Below are 24,657 nucleotides of genomic sequence, written 5' to 3'. Positions count from 1 at the left end.
AAACCAAAATACTCCATAAAATATACTGGAAATCAACAAACTTAAATCAGGATCCTCAAAAATATTGTCTGATCAGAAAATGTTTTTTTGAAAAAAGTAGTAATGAGATAGTATTTATCTTACACTATAAAACTTACCAAGAACTTATACACATATTAGTTAAATGCCTACCAAATACCCTGTGAGATACATGTTATTATACTCATTTTACAGACACATAAAATTAAGTTGCAAAGACTCATAACCAGTTCAGAAATCATAACTAGTAAAGAATCTAAGGGATATTTAAGATCTGCCCTTACCTGACTCAAAGGTACATGAAAACTTACAGTCATAAATGACTAAAGCTAGAACTAGGAAATACATAATCCCCCCACAAAAAAAAATCAAAAATGGTCATTCAGTTTTATAGGAAATTAGACAAGGGCTTTTTGGGTTCAGCCAAGTCCATGCTGAATGCTGTGCTTCATTCTCAAAGAGGAACAAAAGTCCATACTATGTGAAGGGGTCAAGACTTCTCTACTGACACAAGTGTAATAAGCAAAGAAGAGAGCTAAATTTCCCACCTCCCATCCATCATTCATTCTCAGAAGAAGGCAAGGGAGGAAAAAAAAAACTATTACCAACCTACACACTCCAAGAGTGTAATCTGACGAGCCACGGTTCTTTGTACGAGAAAAGGAAGACCAGAGCCACTTCCTGACGTACAAGAATGATCCATTAAATCCTGTGGTTTAAAACAAGGAAAAAGGAGAACCATTGGGGAAAAGCTAAGAGTAATTTCTCTTTATTCAATAAAAGAATACAAGGACAGGATGTGCTCATGAACGAAAAATAACATAATAAAATTTCTCTTTTAAAAAAGTCAACCCAAATCTGAATACATAATATATACACACACATATTTATATTTGATTAACAGCTGTAGAAAGAGTTTTCCTTTTCACTTATAGAGTCAGCCAAGGAGAGATGTCTTCCTAAACACAGTGATAAGATGGTGGAAAATCTCTCATTTGAAGTTGGGACATAGTATCTTTATATAGCCAGTTATGGAACCAAGTAAATGGTGGTAATAATGGCATGAAAGGAAGCAGCATTCCAAAAACTTAATTGTTTTTAAAATACTTCAGTGAAGGGGCAAAGTGTTAATGTTTATATTTCATTTTCTTTCATGGTGTCTATATCACTGTAAAACAATAGCAATCACCAAACTTACAGAAAGGTAAGCATCAGTCCAAGGGGCAGAAAAATGAGACTCTTAAGAGACTAGATAAATCACAAAATGGATAATGGGGGGCTGCCTAGAGTTTTAAAAGCTTGTTTTGAAATCTTCTGTTCCATAAATAGTTTGCTATTCATTTTTCTCACAAAATATAGTTTGAAACACAGTTTCAAAATATTCCTTTATGTGTTTAACCTTTACAATACAGTTACGAGCTTGAAGTAACTATAGCTTTCTTTTAAATAATCAAACTTTGCAATTTGTCAAACAGGAGTTACACCCAGATTCATCCCAGGAATAAGCCATGCATTTTAGTTTTGTTAAGCAATTCACTAGTGGATAAATGTCATTTTGGCCAAGAATTTGCAAATGGATATCTCATTTAAACGAACAAGTCAACAGACTGCAATTCATGACAGTTTCTATATCTTGTTTTTAAGAGTGTTCGTCAAACTGTATCATATCATGATTTTATACTGTCATCTCATCTAATTGACTTTAAAAGGCTATTTTGGGACATGCTTCCATCCTTCTTCTTAAATAGTAAAAGCTATTTAAACAGTAATTTACACTAGCTGTTCCTATCACTGCCCTTGGTAATTAGTTCTGTGTTAGCAGCTATGAGGAATGAAGCTCTGTCTAATTTATTTTAGCACCCTATTTTGCCTAAGCTTTGTAAGAATTCCCTCTTGCCCTTTCTGTTTTCACTAACTCGACAAATTCATCTAATTTTCCTTAGAACTTGAGAGGTCTTAAATGTATTTCCTTTTGAAGAATATAATCTTCTGTCTTGAAATTGAATACATCCTCTTTCCAAGGTGCTTCCAGGCAAAGCAGATGGGTAGAAATATGTCCAAGATGGTCAAGAGAAAGGGAAGGATTCAGCTAGGTAAGGTCACTCTAGACCTATCTCCATTTACTGTCAAATGTGGAATGCCCCAGAATCAAGACTTCAGGGTTTTATCTAGTCTAGCTTAGTCTATAGTGAGGGGAGTAAGAGTGTGTGTGAAATTAGCAAAAGTTTCTTGCTTTTTTAGAGAATACTAAGTTAGATGATATCCCACTTTAGGAAAAAGATATTTCTGAAGTGGTAATCCAATCATTTCTTCTTAAAGATTTTTCACTTGTCTACTCTAATTTAATTACCTTGGAACTCCTCAATAACTCATTTGTAGATTTACCCTATATTTCTTAGAATAGGAAGAATATTAAGGATTCCTTTGAAGAAATACTTTTCACTTTCCATAGCTTTCTTAATGTGAATAATCATAATTTAGAAAAAACTGAGGAAACCTACCCTTTATTTTAAAAATCAATATAAGCTTTAATATATTAGTTCCTTAAAAAAAAAAAAATTACTGGAGATACACTTGAAAAAAAAGTTCAATGTCAAAACTTGGAATTTAACTATTCCAAACCCAGGGTTTAATAAAAGAACAAAACAACAAAAACAAAATAAAACAAAACAAGAAGCAAATGTGTGTGTGTGTGTGTGTGTGTGTGTGTGTATGAGAATTCAAAACATAAAAATGTAGCCCTACACTCCAATATCTTATGACAAAATCCTTGTGTTGTTTAAAATCCACTATTTGCATAAAGTGAACAATATGCTACAAAATATTTTCTATAGGACAAAGAATGCAAAATAAATATTTTAATACCAAAAAGATCCAACCAGAAATGAACTGGCTTATTTACTATTAACATTCTTATCAACTGTGATAACTGTGTTTCAAAATTAAAAAAAAAAAAAGCCCTGAAAGATACTGATATTTTTTTCAAAATGTTTTCATTATAAAAGCATGAAAAATAATTTCAAAATGTTTTAAATCCTTTTCAAGTATTTTAACTAATCAGTTTCATTCTTCCACAAGGTGGCAGCACAGGGATACATAAAACTTCCCTGTTCCTCTAGATGATGTTTTAATACCTTAACAATTAGGAATTATGTTTCAATAAATGAAAAACAAAATTATTTGGAAAGAATAAAATGGGGAAAGGGGTATTTTAATGGTAAGCAAACATATAGACCAAAGAAAAAAAATAACTCTTTAAAAAAAAATCTACTTAGTAGAAAAATGAAACTGCCATAAGTTAACCATAAACATCTATTCAGATTTAATATCATGACTGCAAAACAGTAATGTGAACAGTGAATATAAGCTCATAATGAGTGACTTGTATAGCACACACAGCTCTAAACAGTCTTCTAAAACTAATCTTTTATTTTGTTATGCTATATACATGCATACGTATAATATATACATATACATATACACTATATAATAAATATACATACACATGTGTGTATATGTATATATGTACTGCCAAGCACAATTACCAGGCAATATTTGATATTTTATACTTCAAATAAAAGCATATAATGGATCTTTTTTTCTGTATCAGCTATCTTTGTGGAGTTTTTTTTTTTTTTTTTTAATTTCCAGCCCCATTCAAAACTCACTGCTAAGGTGCTATCGCCAACATTTGTAGTGATGAGTCCATCAATGGTGCCATATTCCACTTCTCTAGGATTAAGCCGTTCCTGATTTCGTTTTTTAAATTTCCGAATGCCCACAACCAGTAGAATAACAAAAAGGCATGCTGCTATAGAGAGGCCTATAAAAATGGCCATGTAATCCAGGCTGAATCGTGAATATCCTCCTGGGAAGGATTTTCCTAGGAAAAAAAAAAAAGTAATTAGTTAGTCATAAAAATCACTGTTTGCTTGGTATATAAAGGAGATTTCTTAATAATAATCAGCTTTATTTTTAAAAACATAAGATATATTCTCTTTCATCATATAATATTACAAGAAAAAAAGTGATTTTAAATTCTAATATTCAATAAACTAACCAATAAGAACAAAATTCTGGTTTGCAAAAAAAAAAAAAAGATTCCAAATTAGATAATAAACAAGAAAATATTTTTAAATTTGACAAAATAAAAAAAAAAAACTTGTTGCTAATGAGAGAATTTGACCTTCAGGGCTTTTCACCTTCAGAGTTTTGCAAAATATCAATCTTTAATATTACTATGATAAAAGTGGTTATTTGAAGCAAACAAATTAAATCTGTGGCAAATTTTCTTCAACAATTTCTACTTCACTGTGGAAATTTCTCTCTAATTTCAAATATATCACAGATACACATTACACCCAAATCTTCCTCAGGCATCATATCTTTGAGACTATGTCTCTCCCTTCTTAAAAAGCCAACAAAAGTTTCTCAGCTGTCTATTGAATCAAGTATTCATCTTCAACTCTTATCACTTCACTTCCCAGAATTCTCTACTCCATTTGGGCCCTAAATTTTGTGCCCTCACCATGAATGCCTTATATCCTTATCTTCATTCTTTTCTTATCTTTCATCACACCCTTTCCACTTTACCAAATCAAATCTTGAACTAAGTTCCTTCATGCAGTTTATCCCCTATCTATTCAACCCACAATGAAATACATTTAAGCTACATTGTCTCTAAAGTCTTTTACATCTCTAAAATTATCTTCTTTCACTTATTTGCAACCCTATAAAATTAGTTAGGGCTACATGCTGATTCACTTGATACTATACTAGAGCAGACTTTTAAGTCTCTTGACCAACATGATAGAAGACTACGTACTTTTTCGGATGCCCATGATCTTTTCAACATTTTGTTTACCTTAACAAGGTAAAAATCTAGCAAATGTACTACTTTGTTATTGTTGTTTAGTCATTGTTCAGTTATATCCAACTCTTCATGATCCCTTTTGGAGTTTTCTTGGCAAAGATCCAAAAGTGGTTTACCTTTCCTTTATCCAGTTCATTTTACAGATGAGGAAACTGAGACAAAGAAGATTAAATGAACTAGTGAGTGTCTGAAGCCACATTGGAACTCAGATCTTCTTGACTCCAAGCCTTGAACTATCTATTGTGCCACATAGCCGCCCCAGCAGAAAAGATTAATCCTTAACCTTTAAATCATTTATTTAACATCTCCCTGAATGGGACTGACTGGATGAAGTTTTCTCAGTATTGGGACTGGGAGATCAGGCCTTAGTCTATGGGTCCAAGAAGGACCCTGGGAAGTCACATGATCTCTAAAAAAAAAAAAAAAAAAAGTCCCTAAATTACAGGAAATGACAAGAAGTTACAGAAAATGATGTGATCTTCGGGAAGCATTCAGCATTGGTGTTCATTGGTCAAGGATGGCTTTGCCCTTTTAGTCTATACAACGAAAAGGCTTGGGTCTTTTCCTATTTAACAGGGCATTCTGCTTCCTGCTGGTCAGGTTCAGGAGCACATGGTGAGAGCTAGGATGGCTCCCAGGTGTGTGTCTGTGCCTCTCCCTGCAAGGATTAAAGAAATGCTTTCTCTTTGTACCTGAAGATGTCTCTGGTTAGTTAATTTGGGAAAGGGGGTCTAGGACCTGTCCCATGCAACCCTTTTGCTCATGTCTCATTTCCCTTGAGAGTAGAGTTACCAAAAAAAAAAAAAATAAATAAAAGAGAGAGAGAGAGTAGAGTTACATAAAGTATCTATAAGCTTGCAACAGAATTCAGCTGTCTCTCCATCCTCCCAAAGAAGCAGAAAAAAACAAAAGCAAAGAAGTTTGTTCTAGCTGAGACCACAGCATGACCTATAGACACAGTGCTGTCAGAAAGTGATAGAAACTAGGATAGGACACTAATGGGTGACTATATGGCACTAGATTAAAATTAAATTAAAGAGCCAAGCATCCATGTGGGACTAGTTTCTTCCTTTTCAGGTATTTAGTTGGAGCAGCAAAGGCAGAGGTTAGTGAAACATAGGAGTCATCTTACAAAGAATACTTACAAAAGGTAAGGAGCTGGAGAGTGAGCTATATGAGAACATAAGGGAAAAAAATTGAAATCACCAGAGAATTCTGAAGTAAGAAAATTTTGTTAAGGAGGTTGGCTCAAGCAGATTAGGGAGACAATGTGACCTCTAAATCAGCTAAAAGAGTCTAGATACCTATGAATAAATATTCCAAGACAAAGTAAAATCAATCAATGCCTGATAAGGTATAAAGCCTGTGGATTGTCAAGAGAACAAAGAACTAAGGCAGGAAATTCCTGAATGGTTAAAAGAATTGTGAAAGCTACACAGTCTAAATATCAGCAGAATGGAAAAACTTGAATCCACAATAGCAACCTTCAACAACTAAGTAAAAGAAAAAATTAATTTATTGGAGTCCAAACACACAGAACCAAAGACAATCTAGAAGAAAAAGCTGTAAGGTTAAAGAAAACAATCTCCAAGTAAAACATTTATCTTAAAGCAAGTTATGTAGAGACACTTTTGGAAAAACATAAACACAAGATAATTGCCTAAAACTTCTGAACAAAGAAAACATGCTAATCAAAATAATCTACAGATTGCCTCAAAAAAAAAAAAAAGAAAGAAAAAGAAAAAGAAATCCCCAACAACAAATAAATCAAAAAGTTATCTGCAATATCCAAAATGCATAATGATTAAATTTGGCAATTCCAGTGATTAACAAATTTCTGAAAGAAACCAAGAAAAAGACCTACAAATACAAAGGAAAGGAAAATCAAAAACCGCTTTTTTTTTTTTTTTTTTTTTTTTTTTTTGCAATCACCAGAAACTGAAGGATGAAATAGAATAAATATAATCTGAAGTGCAAAGGAGCTCAAGGTACAACACAATGTGACTTATCCTGCAAACCTGAGACTAACAATTAATGGGGGAAAAGGGGAGAGGTAAAATGACATCCAATAAAAAGAAGTGATCAAAATATTCCTAGAAAGAAAATTGACCTAAATAAATCATGTGCTTTTCAATCACCTCAAGCAACAGAAATATAAGAAAGGTAAACAAATATATCAAACATGACAAAAAGAAGAAAATAACAATAAAGGGCCCATTAAGAGATTTCTTTCTAAAAATATACAAGAGTGTACAAAGCAAAAGGCAAATAGAAGTGATAGTGGGGAAATAGAACTGAAACATCCTGTACTTAGCCTCATAATACCCAGACCCCATGTGAAGTGATGATAAGCTTGAAGTACTAAATTGCAAAATGGGAGGAAAAGGGGAGGGGGATGAGGGGAAGCAAATATGATGAGGAAGAAGAGAGAGGGAAATATGTAATATTCCTCAATCAAGTCAAAAGTTAACAATGAAAGGAAAATAACTCCAGGGGCCTCCACGAGAATGGGCAAGAAGGCATAAAGAGGGAAAGAAACAAGAGAACTCTAGCAGAAGTGCAAAGGATACTACTGATGAAAGCTTCTAGAAAATTTCTAGAGAAATTGGAAGTTTGCAAAAGCATGTGGTCTACAAGGTTTTGAATCTTTAGACCATACCTGATGCCTCAGGAGAAAGAGAATCAGAAATTTTGGGAGCTCAGACACCTCAAGGAATGGGAGGGCTAGGATATAGATAAGAGATTTCATAGCAAATAGGGAAAACATGCCCATGAGGACAAAGATTAGTAATGAACTGAACTATAAGAAACATAGGAAGTCTAACCATGAAGCAATACTATTTCTATCACTTATAGGAATTAATGTTTCCAAGAACATAGCATAATTTAAAAAAAAAAAAAAAAAAAAAGGAAACCAGGGGACAAACTCTTAAAAAGCAGAATATGAAAACTATTTAGAAGAAGGAGCCCAGGCAGCTGGATGGTACAGTGGACAGAGCATTATCCCTGAAAGTCAGGAAGACCCGAGTTCAAATGTGTCCTCAGACATTTTACAAGCACTATCTGTGTGAACCTTAGCAAGTCACTTAACCCCAGTTGCTTCAGGGGGAAAAAAAAGAAAAAAAAAAAAAAAAAAAGGAACTTATATTAGGTCCCTTAGTAATTTAAAGGAAGACAGGGACTAGAAATAGCTAAATGACTAGTGGATTGAGCCCTGGAGCCCAAGTTCAAATCCAGCCTCAGACAGTTTAACACTGCCTAGCTGTGTGATCTTGGACAAGCAAGCCATTTAATCCCAATTGCCTCTTAAAAACAAAACAAAAACAAAAAAAGACTATAGAGACTAATAAAGGATGAAAAAAATATAAGGGTCATGAGTCAAAGAATACAAATCTAGATTAGACAGAAAAGAAAAGGGGAAAAAAACGAAGAGAATAAATAAAAAAAAACCTATGGTATCATACCTTTCTGAGTCTAATTTTGTCTCTATAAGTAGAAACTCCACAAACATGTCTTTTCTGCTGAAAAGGAATGTGATGCAACAAGAAGAGCACTCACAGGACTAAATCAGAAGATCTGGCTCCAGCTACTTAACCAACTCCCTTTCATTTGGCAAAGTTACAAACTCTTAGTTTTCAACTTCCATACTCTGCTAATTCACAGGACTATCCTGAGAATCAAATCAGTTAATAAATGTGGCAGTTTTCATAAAAGATAAAATGTTTCAGAAAGGGCAGAGTACTATCACCACATCTATATGTATTACATGGGCACTAAAATGCATGAAGAATTTGCTAAGCTCTCCATTTGTATTAGGAGACATTTCCTCAAATGCAACTAAATATATTCTAAGAACTTATTCAGCTTAGGCTCATTTTGCATAAAACACACACATACACCAATTCTTTTTTTCTTTTAATTATTTTAATGAAAATCTATCTGATATGTATTTATATACTTCTTGAAAAAACCTAATAGGCTGATTTCAGAAAAGGCTGGAAAGACTGCCATGAACTGATACTAAGTGAAGTGAGTAGAACTAAAAGAATATTGTACAGAGCAGAGCAATAAGATTAGGTGATGATCAACTGACAGACTTGGCTTTTTCTTAACAATGAGATGATTCAAGGCAATTCCAATTGACTTTCAAAGAAAAGAGCCCATCAGCATTCAGAGAACATGCAGACTGAATGTAAATTAAAGTATAGCATTTTCACCTCTTTTTTAGGGGGTAATGCCATTTGTTTACTTGTGGCTTTTTCCCTTCTTATGTTTTATTTCTTCCTTTTTGATCTGATTTTTCTTGTGAAAGCATGATTAATATGGAAATATATTAAAAGATTTACATATATTTAACCTATAGTGAATTGTTTGCTACCTAGAGGATGGGGAAAAGAGGGAGAAAAATTTGGTTTTTCAAAAGTGAATGCTGAAATTTATCTTTGTATATGTTTGGGGAAAATAAAATATTATTATATTAAAAAGAAAGAAAAAAAATGATAAATGGGATCTAGCTTTTTATTGATGGTGACTATAGGACATCAAACACTCAGCCCATAACACCCCAACTTTCCCATGTGTAACCCAAAATAGATTAAAATGCAATTCCTATCTGATTTTAATGTATTGATATGCCTATATCTAGATATATATATGTAAGGCAGCTAGGTGACACAGTGATGTGAATGCCAGACCTAGAGTCAGAAAGACTCATCTCATGAGTTCAAATGCAGTCTCAGATACCCGCTGGCTATATCTATCTGGGAAAATAATTTAACCCTGTTGTCTCATCTGTAAGATGAGCTGGCAAAGGAAATGGCAAACTACTTTAGAATCTTTGCCAAGAAAATCCCCAAAAGGGGTCACAAAGTTATATACAATGAAATGACACAACAGCAAAAGATATGCAGACATATAGATATTTATCTCCAGATATAGACAGAGTATTTCTTCACAGTCCCTGTGATTTTCCTACGTCCCTGATAGTTCAGTTCACTATTAACTTTTGTCTTCCCTATAGGCAGTATATTTTCCCAAATACATGTATAGATTTATAACTAAATAAATACAGGTGATGGATGGATGGATAGATAGACAGACAGAAAGTTAGATTTCAAGTCAATACATAGCCCACAAGGGTCCTTATTTATTACTTAGTGGTAGTCATCTTGATAAGAGTTTGATACCACTGATTTACATAAACACCGTTATTGTAATGTATCATACATAATACAGTCTTCTTTATACTTTGCCACTTTTTCTAGTGATAATCCTTCTACTTCTAACATTCCTACTTTAAAATTTTACTATGTGTCAAAAAGACCCAGAATTTAAATTTTGTTTCAGAAACATACTAGATTTATGATCATAAACAAATCAGTTAAAGTATTATTGACCTAGGCAACTCTCTAATGCCATTGACCTATGAGAGTTCCTTATCATCAAAATCATAAATCCAATAAAACTAAGTTAATGAGATTCCTAGGAAAAATTTAAAGATCTAGGATTAAGTGAATTTAAAATTTAGAATTAATCACTGTCCTTCTCCAGAATCTTCACTAGCTCTCTATAACCTTTAGCATAAAAGACAAGCTTCAGCTAAGTATTTATTAGCCTTGCACATTCTGATTCTATTCTATTCCCCCTTTCCAGACTTATTTCACTTCCCTCTCTTTCACATCTTCAATATTCTAACTAAACTTTCCAACACACTTTCTCTTAATACACATCTCTCACCATTGTACCATTGCACAGCAAGTATTTCCTCCCTTGTCCCTACTTTTTGGAATCCCTAGTTTCCTTCAAGTCTCCCGGCTAAAGTCATGCACCAACTGTTAAGAAAAGCCTTTTTTGATCCTCTCCCCTGGTTTTTAATGCTTGCTCCCTTTTCAAATTACCATGTATATTCTTATCTGTGCATATGGTACATTTGCCTCAGTAAAATGTAAGCTTAATCCTTAAAAAGGCAAAGATTTGTTTTTCATTTTGTCTTCATATCCTCAGAACAGAGCTTTGAACATAGCAAGCCCTTAATAATAGTACACTGAATTGTCAAGCCTTTATTTAGTGTAGGCATTCTAGGATTTCTTGGGAAGTGAGGATGCTCCCAAACATGGAAGCAGCTTTAAAACTGCCCTGCTTCAGAGCAATAGAATTTTCAAATATTAAGGAACCATTTGTATAAGGTCCTCCTATAAAGAACTCATTTAAGTTGCAAGTGAAAAATCCCATAGTACTTCCAGCTTCGAGACAGATACAACTACACAATAGATAACAGGAAAAGGGGAGAATGGATTTAAGCTTTTCATTCTGTTACATTAATGTACATGTGCCACTCAGACAGAGTTATGGGCTCTCTTCATCTCACCCCATTCTCCTCACTATATACACTTCATCTGCAGATAGGTTTTAGGAGGAGTTGTTTATGGCAGCCACTATATCTCCTTGCCAAAAAAATAAAAAAAGAAAAAGTAAAAAAGGAAAGAGAAGAGAGGAGATAGAGAAGGAGAAGGAGAAGAAGAAGGAAGAGAAGGAGAAGGAAAAGGAAAAAAAACACAAGAAAAAGGAATTGAATAAAGTTGGTAACACTTTTCACAAGCATTCCCCAAAGAAGATATCTTGGGTATGAAAGAACTGGTCACATTTTAACTTTTTTCTTCAAGTATTTTTACACTACTTTATGTTCTCATAACTTCCATCTTCTTTTGGAGTCTCCTCCCCTATTCCCAGCCCTTCGCTTTTAGCTCAACTTTCCATTACAGGAACCAAAGTGAGAGAAATGTAAAGATGGAGAAGTGGATTAGAAAAAGGAAGACAGAGATGGAGACAGGAAGGACCATTACCTTTTGAAGTTGGTAGCTGGGCTGTGATGTTTCCATTGCACCAGTTTCCCTGACAGCACTCCACAGCTTGGTCCGGGGATGGTGGAGTTTTACAGGTCATTTTCCCCTGCTCATACACTTGGAAGCATCCTTTCTGGTACACTTGAATACCATCATTTATGCTCAATGAGGCAAAACACTGTTGTCCCTCACAGTGATCCTGATTCCCACAGGATATGCCTTCACACACACACATATACAAATTTGAATTCAACTTTGGTTCCTCATCTGCAGAATGAAGAGAAGAGAAAAGAAAATGGTATTTTCTCTCAAGAGGGCATTGAAAAGTTTCTTCAATCATGTGTGGATAATATAGCTTTGGTTTTTTTTTTCCCCCTTGCTCAATTTAACACACCTAGACAATTAGTTATGAGGAAAGTCACAATAAGCATCACCTGAAGATACTAATACCTAATTTAGTAGAGCCAAGCATGAAATGTGCCCAACCCATGAATTCCAAATCATTGGGCAATTCAATTCAACAAACATTCAAATATCTTTGGGATACACAATGGAGATCTAAACGCAAAAATAAAACTGCCCCAACCTTCAAAAAGCTGTTTTTCTGCAATGGGTTTTTTTTTTTTTTTTTAATTTCTATGGTATAGAATCTTTTACCTCTTTTCAAAATAATGCATTTTTAAAAAAATTATAATGAAAGAAAATGTAGACCAGCTAAAAATGAGTAAAAAATAAAAATATAATTTTTTTCAATCCACATTCAATGACTTCCTGGAATCTATCCATAGACCAGCAAGTTAAGTTCTATGACAATTAGGTAGCTTAGAGGAATCAGAAAGACCTGAATTCAAATCTGTCTTCAGACACTAGAACAAGCTACTTAAACTCTATTTGACTCTTTCCTTTTCTATAAAAAGTACCTACTTCCCAGGATTGATGTGAGAAGAAAATAAGATAATATTTGTAAGGCACAGAGAAGGCACTATATAAATGCTATTACTAGGGAAGATTGAATGAGTGAGGTGTGTGTGTGTGTGTGTGTGTGTGTGTGTGTGTGCGCGTGTGTGTGTGTGTGTGTGTGTGTGTGTGTGTAGAGCAAAATGATACAGATCAAGTAATTCTAGAGGAAGGGGGACAATAACAGTCAGGGTCTTCATTGAAGAGGTGACATCTGAACTGAACCTTGAAGATGGAATTTTGACAAGATGAGACAGAGATGAGGAAGAACTATGAACAGTGTCCCAAGTGAGATCTGGGAGCAGCTGCTTCTGGTGTGGAAGAAGGGTGGGGGGGAAAGTGGGGTGCCAAATCCAATAAGACCTTTTAATTAATTGTTCTTTCAAAGACTGGTTTTTCAGATTCAGTTTTTAAAATCATTGCATCATTTTTTCCTGGTTAAGTGAGTAGATCAGACTTGCTAGTACTAACAGCTTTGGGTGCAGATGGCAGAGGAAAAGAGCAAGAGGGAGGGAGGAAGAGGGAAGAAAAGAGTTATATAGAAATGAGAGTGTGAGGGGGGAGGGGAAAAGGAAAAAAGATAGAAACAGAGAAACAGGGACAAAAAAGAGACCCAAAAACCACAGTGTAACAGAGATAGAGACAGGGACGGAGAGATAAAAAGAGATAGTCACAGACACACACATACAGAGAGACAGAGAAAACTGCAAGAGGCCAAATCTTTGGAAGCTGCTAAGTTGAAACCCTGTTCAAATAAGGAAATTCAACTTTCAGAGCTCACTCTCAAATCCCAAATTAGAAAGGGGCTGAGTTTCTGTCTATTGTTGAATGCTTTGTAGTAGGCTCTGTGGCATAGCTACCTCAATCTATTTTGAATCTATCTTTTAAAAGGGAGTTTGGGGTGACTTGCTTTTAAGAGATGACCCCAATGAGAGGTATTAAAATACCTGGAGATACAGCAGGGGACTTGGAGGAAGAGGCCATTGAGAGGGAGTAAAGAGAAACTCAAAAATGTCAAAAGAAAGAGAACATTCACCTTCTCTTTTCCCTCTTCAAAAAGAAGTAAAATAAAAACAAGTTGCCCCTATAGCACAAACATCTTGCCTCCACAGGTACCACCAAATGAAGGGGATATACTCTATAATCAATGAGATAGTTCTTTTGAAAAAACACTAAGAGACTTCTGCAATAGCAAATGAGTTTGGAATAACATCCAGAATAGCCAGTGACACTGCTCTGTATGTCACTAGTCTCATCATCCCAAATCCAGAACTCAGAGACTGTATTAATAAGAAACAGTTTTCACAATGAAGAAAGCATTCTTTTTCTCCTATATGACAGAAATCTTTTCAGCATCAGTATTTGAATCAGGCTACAGAACAAATATATTCCTTATTATATGAATCATAATATAAACTGATCCTATTATATCACCCTATTCCCCCCTCCCAAAAAAAAGCAGGAATGAAAATCATAATTTCAACATTATTTCCCTGTTTTATTGATACCTTAGGCATGTATGTATGTATATATGTGTTTTTATTGTCAATCATTCCTCAGCAATTTCTAACCATCTAACCCTTTCTTGTAACAAAGAAAGAGTTAAACAAAAAAGATCAACTACATCTGGCTTTTCAACACTTCCTATCTATAAGCTTACCTCTCCCCGCCCTCCCCCCCCCAAAAAAAAAAGAAGGAAGGGAGGGAGGGAGGAAAGGAGGGAGGGAGAAAGGCACTATATAAATGCTATCACTAGGGAAGATTGAATGAGTGAGTTTGTGTGTGTGTGTGTGTGTGTGTGTGTGTGTGTGTGTGTACAAGCATGTGCATAGAGCGGAAGGAAGGAAGGAAGGAAGGAGGAAGGGAAAGAGGAAGGGAGAGAAGAGACAGCAGCTAGGTGATATAGTACTGGGGTGCTGGGCCTGGAGTCAGGAAGACCTATGAATAATGTGATCTTGAACAAATAAATTTAATTTCTGTTTGCCTCAGTTTCTTCAATTGTATGATGGAGATAATAACAGCACCTATGTCCCAAGGTTGCTGTAAGGGATAAATTAGGCAATGTTTATATAACACAACACAGAGCCTAGAAAATTGTAGATGCTATATAAATGCTAACTATTATTATTACAGGAAGGCTTTCCTAACTTTTCTTTCAATTCTTGATATAAATTTTATGCAGCTTATTTAGGAAGCTGCAGACACACACACACATACACACAAGCAGATATTCAAAACCAGGACTTCCGACTACAAATTTAATGATCTTTCCACTATCTTACTTTATTCTGTAAACCCGGCTAGGTAGAGGGTCAGAAAGCCTCCAACGAGTCCTAGAACAGCCCTATTTCCAAGAAATCTGGGGGTCCCAGTTCTGTGAAGTCATTTTTCCCTTGTCCTTAGTACTTCAAGGGATATAGATTATATATATGTATATCTTGTCTGTAATTCACCTGGAAATGGAGTCACAGACAGACAAGTACCCACTAAGGTTCAAACAAGTACTATGTTGACTCTCTTGTTCTGCATACTGAAGCAGAGAAGAAAAGAATCTCAGTCACATTTAGAGAAATTTTCAACTCCTCTAGGGCCTTCATTCCTGTGGTCTGAGAGTACTACATAAGTTATCTATTATTCAACAGAGCCCTTGTACAACACTGCTTATATCTGTCAAATGTCCTATTCTGCATGATAGTTATTTATTCATGTTACATTCCTTTTACTAGATTATACACTACAAAAATGAGAGGGACTGTCTCAAATAAATACATGCATACATACAAAGACATACATATACATATACACACCTACACACACACACACACACACACACACACACACACACACACATCTTTCCCCAGTGCCTAGCAAAGAGACAGGGATGAAGATGGGCCCTGGGACTTGTATTTTCATTGATTTATAGAGATCCCATAAGAGAAAATTCCTTCTACCAATGTAAGTTGGCATCTTCCTTGAAACTCATACTCTTAGAGGACTGCCAGAATACTTCCAGTTTGAGTGACATGACCTGGGTCACACAACTAGTATGTATCAAGTGGGATTTGATCCCAGGTCTTAGTGTCTTTAAGACTGGGATTTATATCCACTCCACCATGCTGTTCCTTGTGTTACAAATTCTAAGTAGGCACTTAATAAAATGGTTGCTGAATAAATTAAAAGTCTTTATCTAGAAATTATTTGCCTTTCTTCTGTAACTGAATAGAGATAACTATCTGCAGTAATAAATTATTCTTCTTCTGTGATGCCAATGTCAAAGATCTGTCTGTCACTTTCCTTTCCCAGCTACAGAAAAACAGAGTTGAAAGAGGGTGACTAGTAAAAACATCTATAGTGCTTACTCAAATACCTAGTATAGAAAGTGGCCAAACATCTAATGCTGAAAAGCAACTGAGGGCACATTTGGCAAAGTCATGTCTACTATTCTTCCTTTTTTTTTTTTTTTTTTTTTTGGAAAGCAAGGATTATCCTTCTCATCTAGTTTCCTGTCTTCCACCCAAACTTGTATGGTTTTATAAGAACCATAAAACCCAGCTTGATCAATAAAATTGGTTCTGGAAGAAATATGTCCTAGATATCCAAAGGTATGCAAAATAAATGTCAATCCTATAGAAATTCACTAACAAAAAAAGAGTCTCTCCCCATCCCTCCCCAGTTAACCCCACCCTCCTCATTCATATTATTTCTCTCTCTCTCTCTCTCTCTCTCTCTCTCTCTCTCTCTCTCTCTCTCTCTCTCTCTCTCTCTCTCTCTTTTTCTCTTTCTCTCTCTCCTTTCTCTCTCTCCTTTCTCTCTCTCCTTTCTCTCTCTCTCTCTCTCTCTCTCTCTCTCTCTCTCTCTTCTCTCTCTCTCTCTCTCTCTCTCTCTCCTCTCTTTTTCTCTCTCTCTCTCTCTTTCTCTCATCTCTCTCTCTCTCTCTCTCTCTCTCTCTCTCTCTCCTCTCTCTCTCCTCTCTCTTCTCTTTTTCTCTCTCTCTCTCCTTTCTCTCTCTCTCTCTCTCTCTCTCTCTCTCTCTCTCTCTCTCTCTCTCCTCTCTCTCTCTCTCTCACTCACACACACACACACACACACACACACACACACACCCTCAGTGCCACCCTGCAACTTCCCCTGGCAGACTAGTTTGATTCTAAGTGATGCCAAAGGGATTTTCTAAGCCAGGTTATTAATTCAACAAGCAGAGTTACAAGCAAGACAGAGTTTTCAGATCCTGATATCAACGATTTCAAGGAAAAATAGGACCCAAAATATCCATGAGTCACCTTTAGCAATCTCCTCAATTTTTAAAAGTAGCAACATGATGAAAATGAAGATTTGAATTTGGGGTTAGGAGGTTGGGGAGGGAAAAGGACTGCCTTCAAATTACTTTTAAGGTACTGTGATATGCCTTCTCTTCCAGTAACTTATGATACAGAATACTTGGTTACAGATCAGTTCCTGGTACAATGTTGCATGTATATGAAATAATAACAGCCCAATAACCTATTTTATTGCACTTTGTAGAAATAAAATCTAAGCAGAGAGTTAAGTCCGCTGAGCAAGGATGACAACTTAGTTAAATTAATCAGCAATGTGAATATTAAACAAGGGAAATGACCTCTTTTCTCTCCCATTAACTTATCCCCATTCTGTTTGCTTGTTGTCTATATACACAACTAGCATCTGCAAGGTGGCCTTTCAGTATTACTCAATGTTATGACTGTTTACTATATAACTTGTCTGGCATCAAGACGGGGACCATGTGAAAATATTTAGGGACTGAATGTGATCGGGGATAGGAAAGTCTGCTACAAATAATCCATTCATATGATGGAAGAGTACAAAGGACTGACTAAAGGAAGCAATAAGATTATAATCTTGGCATCTCAATCTGAACAGGAGAGATAGGTTTAGATCACAATCATTAGCAGCATTACCTTCAAATAAATTGGGCTTATTTCTTTGTTAAAAATCATCATGTAGAGACAGCTAGGTAGTGCAGTGGATAAAGCACTGGCCTTGGAGTCAGGAGGACCTGAGTTCAAATCCAACCTCATATACTTGACACTTATTAGCTGTGTGACTCTGGACAAATCACTTCACCCCAGTTGTCTTGCCAATAGTAATAATAATAAAAATAAAATCATCTGAGAGAAACGGAGGAAAAGTGTCCACTTGAAAAAGAAATATAAAACAGGTTTAAACTGTAGGTGGGGGAATTTAAATAACATATAAGATCTTTTTCCCATTCACTGACCAATCCAAAAGTTGAGGTTCTCCTTTCTGTACTGAAGGTGATTAAGGAAGACTCTGAACTGCTGACCTCATCTTACAGTTATTGGGAATGTCTGCTCCTTTCTTGCTCTACAAATCAACTGCTTTTGCTCCTTGATTGTAATGAGATTAGGACTCAACACCACTTCTATTGTTCTTGATCCTAGACCCTCAAACATTATCCTTTGGAATCTATACTGATTTATCACACTGAAAGAACAAACATAATCTAGATCTACAAATAAAACCACTCTTTAGGTTCAATTTTGAATGATAGTAGAAAGTAGACAGTAGAAAAAGGACACTACAATAAATTTAAGAGGATAATGATAGGATACTCAAGAAATGCAAACCAAGATGGTGATTGGCCTGAAATCCAGGTCATAAGGATCTCAGAAGGAACCTATGATAATTAACATAAAGAGAAGGAAAAAAAAGAGGCCACATATGGCCAACTGAGAAAACAAATGTTAGCTATGTTGTATTTGAAGAATTCTTAAAGAGAAGGGTTAAACTTGCTCTTTCTGAAGACAGAGGAGAAATGAGTTGATGTAACAAAAGTTGAATAAATGGGCAGATAAAGGATTTATTAAATGTTAACTATGTCCCAGTCACAATGCTAAAGTGATGGAAATGGAAACACAAGAAAACAAGACAATCCCTAACCTGAAGAAGGTTACATTCGAATAGAAGTAAACAAGAAAGGTTGGAAGGGAGGAGGGAGAGGTATCCATACAATGGACATGCATCTGGCACTTCTTATCAACTGTGCATCCACTGAGGGAGACTGGAAGTGAATGACATAAGTATAGTCAACCCCCTTTTAAATCAAGATTCAAGCAAGAGAGTCACCAATGATGAGGGTAGATCCTTAGGATGGAAATTTTAGGGTTGGCAGGCAGCTGGTAAGGTGGTATGGTACAGAGTAATCACTTAATAAATCCTCTATCTGTCCAGCCATTCATTCCTTGTGACATTAATGCATTAGAGAATAAGTTCAGAAGTGAAGTATTACTAGAGTCACTCTTGACTCTAGTCTTGATGAAGGCAAATTTAGGTTTCATTTCAGGAAAAGCTTCCCTGCCTCAAATAGAGACATTTAAATAGAATAGGTGACGTTAGGAAGTAGCTGATTACTCCCTTTTGGAGGTCTTCAAGCAAAGGAGATTTATCTGGTACATTTCCATGACATTTCTATTTTAGATTAGATGTCTTAGGGTCCCTTTCAGGTATCAAGTTTTGTGACTCCACAACGGTGATAGACCAGATGGGGAAAGTGGTACAAAGAAATGGGAGAGTAGCTTAAATCTAATGGAATAAGCATTTTTATAGACTCATATTTTATATATAAGCTCTTCTTAGAAAAGCCAGAAAAATATATTGTTATAAAAAAGTCCAAATTCTCAAAACTTGAGCAAACTAGAAAAAACCACCTCAGATCACTGCTGCTTTCCAATGGCATGTTCCATTTGCTCTTTTTAAACAGGGATTTGTGACATATTAGGACTTAAAATTATACAAAGAAGTCCTGTGGTTTCTTAATCCGAGACTGTAATTTGAAATTATTCCAACATATTGACTTGGTCTTGCTAATGAGAGTCCATGCCTCAGAACCAGTAAGTCTACCTTTGGCAAGAGGCATAAAAATGCCCCTCAGATTTAAATGATAGGCATTGGCTATTCAGAGAAGAAGAGACAGAAAATACCAATAAATGAATGGAAGGAGCAGTCCAGTCTTTTATACATCATGGAGAAAACACCCACTTTGAGATATCCAGGTCGCTGGATAAATCACACATATTTCTGCTGATCAAGGAGTTGTCACTTGATACAATTGCCACTCATCACTGGAAGTAAATGTATTCCTACAGATGAGCTCTTAAAATTCCAGGACATTTGCACACTCCGAAAAAGGCAAAGTATTCACATCAAATCATATAACAGCTAAAAAAAAAGTCTTGGGATCTAGAAATTTCTTAAACCTACAGAAGCTGTCTTTTCCTCAAAAAGGGTTTTAAGAGAAGACAAGAGAGATGTTGCCTATGTTTTGAATAGAGCAAAGCCATAAAGACCTTAAATGTCAGCATAGATCTTAAGGTAATACTTAGTCACCAAGCAGATGCCATTTCTTCCTATTTAGAGGGGACAGGAGGATAGGAGGTGGGGGATGGGGGAAGGGAGAAGTATACAAAAGATTCACATTTATTTATATTTATCCACATTGCCAATGGACAAAACAGGAAGGGAGAATATGTATTTGTCTCTTATTCTGTGTTTGGGTGGAGGGGATAATAGCATCTAAAATATGCAATGCATTTCTGTTAACTGAATATTAATATGCTACCACAATTGCTGTCTCTTGGCCTTATCTTCTCAAAGCAATATAAGTTTGATATTTTCTTGCTTTTAGTGGTAGCCAGGTTCAAAACACAAAGATCCTGGAATCCTAACAATTACCTTTAGCTCAAATACTTAAATAATGCTTAATTAAGATCCAAGATCCTAAGCTTTGTTGCCATTTTTTCCTATCACTGAAAAGATTGGCACATTTACCTGTGGGCTGAGAAGGAATTACATCACATTCCCCTGCTTGCTTTGCCTTAATTAATTGAAAAAAAAAATCTCCAGTAACCCTCTAGTGGAACTTCCAGAAAGGGGGGTGAGAAGTGGAGTAGGTGTGGAAGTGGGAGAGAATGCTGTGTTTTTCAGTTTTGGTTAGACTAGGCTCTCATTTCCATCAAGTCAAACCTTATATAATCCAGCTCACAATCTCTAACCATTTGATCCTAATGTCCCTAAGTGCTAGACACAGTAGAAGTGCTGGGAATACAAACAAAAGTTGAAAGATAGGCCTCTACTTTCAAGGTAGAGTCTACATTCCAATGAGTGATGTCCATGAAATGAAATTTAAAAGATGAGGACAGGTAGAAAACAAAGGTTTCCCATGGGAAAAGGGGATCGAGAGTACAGTCATTCCTGGCCTGGACATACCCCTTAAGTGGAGATTTTGGGAAAAGCCTTCTAGAGGGAAAGGTTTCCTTAACTGGAAGTTTTTCAACTTCATATTTTATATTGAATGGCTGGTTTAAATGTTCCATTAAGTAAAGAACCAATGAGAGGACTGGCATTAAGATCAAACAATATTGCCTTTTCCAACTTTCATTTGATCCTGACTGTGGCAAAAGTCTTTGACTTTATTACATATAGCATGAATACCTGAGAACCAGTTAATGATGGAAAATTTCTTCTTCTTTCACTTTCTTCTAACATTTCTAGAACTGAATCTTTAGTTCTAAAAAAAGAAAGTCCATAGATGACTATGAGATATTCTCTCTAACAATATGAACCCCCATCCTCTTTCTGCAACTTATAGTTTTCCAGAATTGCACAGGGTATCAAAAGGTTTAATCAGTTGTTCAGGATTCACACAACCAACATAAGAACCCAAGATCCTCTGATTCCAAGGATGGCTTTCTATACCTCATATGAGCAGAATTGGAAAATTCATTTGTTGTTCTGATGTAAAAAGATGAAGAGGAGAGGCGTATGGGGAAGGAAGATTATCCATCAGAGAAATCGCCCAGTTTGGAACTGGAGAGAACTTGCATGTTGTGTGGGCAGACTGTAAAAATTCAGAAAGAGGTGATGATTTTGTTGACGTTTGCTCCATGTTCCCAGGCTACCTGGAAATTTGCTCTTATTTCCTCTGGTTGATCTAGCTCCAAGCTGAAGCATCCATTTTCACAAGATGCCTACTAAATTTTAAGGTCCAAGAAGGCAGTCTATCATTTATTTAACCTTTTTTATTTCTTCTAATACAAGCACAATTCTCTGCACATAGTGGGCACTAAGCAATATCTTTTGAATTGAGCTAACGCCAGAAGCCATTATGAGTGAGAAGGAACCTGACATTTCAAAAAGAAGTTTTCTCCCACCCTCTTTCCCCGCCTCTTCCTAAAAGACAACTTACCAGCTTGAGTGAGGGTTTTTTATTGGGGGGGGATAAGAGAAAAATATCTTCAGGGGCTATAATATCAACTTCTAATATGCTTAACAAAAGACCTTGCTACACATTTCCTGATTGTTTCAAAACACTAAACCCCTGGTTCTTGTCTATTGGCACTGTCTTAGTCATTACAGGATATTGTTGGCAAAAAAGCAACAACAAAATTTTAAAAATAAAATAAAAAACAGATTGTAATGCAGTTTTTAAGGACAATGGATACATTTGGATCATCTATCACTACTAAGGAGACATTATTGTGTCCTCCAAGTGTACTGGACACAATCTACCTCAGTCAATTCTTCCATGACAATCCAGGAGTCCAGAAAGAGTCAAAAGAAAATAACATAGATTAAAATGATGAATTCAAAGGGAAAGAGTAATAGTAGAATCCAAAGTTCCTTCTTTTCCATTTCACAGGAAATGATGTGATTCAAAGATTCAGGACAAAGCCTGGGAATGGAATATTGTATTTTTCTAACACTCCCTGCCACAAGTAAAGCAAATTTTAAAACTCCCTGTCTCTGTCTCTCTCTATATCTCTGTCTCTCTATGTCTGTCTCTGTCTTTCTCTTCCCCCCCTTTCCATTCACTAATTAGTTGTATAATGGTAGCACAGTGAAATGTTAAAAGGACAGCAAATCATCTCTCAACTGTCATTAAAGACAGACATTTTCTACAGTTGCCAAGCAGCAGCTTTACCTGCTTGGAGGCCAAGCCTTGATTTAAAAAAAAATAATAAAAATAAAAAAGTCATGACTGTTTTGGGAAAGGTCTTCTTTCAGTCAGATGAGGGAAAATAAGCCCTCAGACTCAACTTAAAGTTACAGGCCCAATCCCACTCCCCATCCTTCAATGAGATGTGCATATCATGGATGGTAACTCAGGACTCACCCAGAAGAGCAGATCATGGGCAGACATAGTACATGCAGCCATCTAATCTACATTTGTAGGGTATCTGCACTTCCTTACATGAGGAAGAAAAGAGGACTGATTCTCTATTCATCCAAAAGGAGGGAGGACAAACATACTGCTCAGGATATTTCAGTCATGTCTCACTCTTCATGACCCTATTTGGGGTTTTCTTGACAAAAATACTGGAATTGTTTACCATATCCTTTCCTAGTACATTTTACAAAAGAGGAAGCCAAGGCAAACAGGGTTAAGTGACTTGGCAAAAGTCTAACAGTAAGTGTTTGAGGCCAGATTTGTACTAAGGAAAATGAGCCTTCCTGACTCCTGGATCCTATACTAGCTGTACTAGGCTCCCTTACTTCCAACAAAAATGCTAGCTTCTTTATTCTTTCATTATAAATAGATAGGATTTCTATAAAGACAACAATGATTATTGCTTTTCTTTGCAGTCTCTGTCTTATTGGACTGGCTGCCATCCCTGCCCCTCCCCACCTTTACACAGAACTAGCTTCCTTCAAAGTTCCATTCAAGTGCTACTAATATGAGGTTTTTTCCTGATTCCTGCAATTGCTCTCCTCCTAAATTCTATCTCCAAAAAGTTATCTAATACTTATAAACTTTGTTCTTACTTATATGCGTACATGGTGTTTCTCTTAGTAAAATATAAGCTCCTTAAAATAAGGTCCTTTTTGTTTTTAATCTTCCTATCTGTAACCTCCTCCCTATTTCTTTATTGCCACCCCACTCCAGCCACATAACTGGTGATTAATAGATGTTTGATGGAGTTCTGAATTTGTATGACTACTCTGGGTAGCAATTTTGGAACCATGTTTTCAAAATTACTAAGCTCTGCTTACCCTTTGACCCAGCAATACCATAACTAGGCCTATAATCCCAAGAGATCAAAGAAAGATAAAAAGGGCCCATAAATAGAAAATATATTTATATGGTTTATTTTGTAACAGCTAGAACTGGAAATAAAAGCAATGTCCATCAAGAGAATACTATTGTGCTATCTTAAGAAATGAAGAAAAGGGCAGTTTTAGAAAAACCTGAGAAAACTTGAATGAAATGATTCAGTGAAGTAAACAGACCCAAGAGAACAATTTATACTATAACCATTGTAAAAATGAACAATTTTAAAGGTTATAAGAACTCTGAACTGCAATGATCAACTATTGGAGTCTACCTGCCTCTTAGTAGAGAAATAATAGCCTAAATATGCTAAAATTGACTTTTTGGTATGATCAATATAGGATTTTTTTCTTGACTTCATACTTGTTACAAGGATTTTGCTTTTTTTGGTTTTATTTTTCTTCAATGAAGGATTGAAATTAAATGCTTTTTTTTTAAATAAAATTTTATTTAAAAAGTATTAATGCTTGTTGGCATAGATTGTGGGCCTGGTTATGCACATCCATACAAATATTTCGAGACAAGTTTATACAACTGCCATTTTCCATAGCAATCTTGAACTTTGGAAAAAGAAAGATGGCCCAAACTAAGTCTCATGTGGCCACTAAGAATAGCAGAAACTATAGGAATATCCATCACAATCTGATGCAACAGATTGTTTTTGGCTTTTGTAGCAGCAATTTGTGGCAAAACTAAAGATAACACTCACTCACAACTATAACGGATCACTTTTAAATAGTATCCTTAATACCACTGGTCATTTCAGAAGAATTTCCTTCCAGAGTCTGTCTCAATCTGCACTGTTGCTATCGGGCCCAACTTCAATAACCTGATGGCTACATTGTTGAAACCAATAATGAAAA

General features: G+C 35.7%; 1 protein-coding gene across 2 annotated transcripts in view; it reads right to left on the bottom strand.

The window, feature by feature from the left end:
- The window catches only part of ACVR1 (activin A receptor type 1), a 148,387-nt gene that overhangs the window by 34,929 nt on the left and 88,801 nt on the right, over positions 1-24,657 (bottom strand). For both annotated transcript variants that reach the window (XM_074303404.1, XM_074303403.1), the window contains exons 4-6: positions 11,734-12,000; positions 3,687-3,901; positions 628-727 (exon numbers count right to left, since the gene is read on the bottom strand). In XM_074303404.1, coding sequence (XP_074159505.1) covers positions 628-727; positions 3,687-3,901; positions 11,734-12,000 — 582 coding nt within the window. The remainder of the gene's footprint in view (positions 1-627; positions 728-3,686; positions 3,902-11,733; positions 12,001-24,657) is intronic.

This window comes from Sminthopsis crassicaudata, chromosome 3 (genome assembly GCF_048593235.1).
Source record: "Sminthopsis crassicaudata isolate SCR6 chromosome 3, ASM4859323v1, whole genome shotgun sequence".
Taxonomy (NCBI): Eukaryota; Metazoa; Chordata; class Mammalia; order Dasyuromorphia; family Dasyuridae; genus Sminthopsis; species Sminthopsis crassicaudata.
This window is presented reverse-complemented; position numbering and strand designations above follow the sequence as displayed.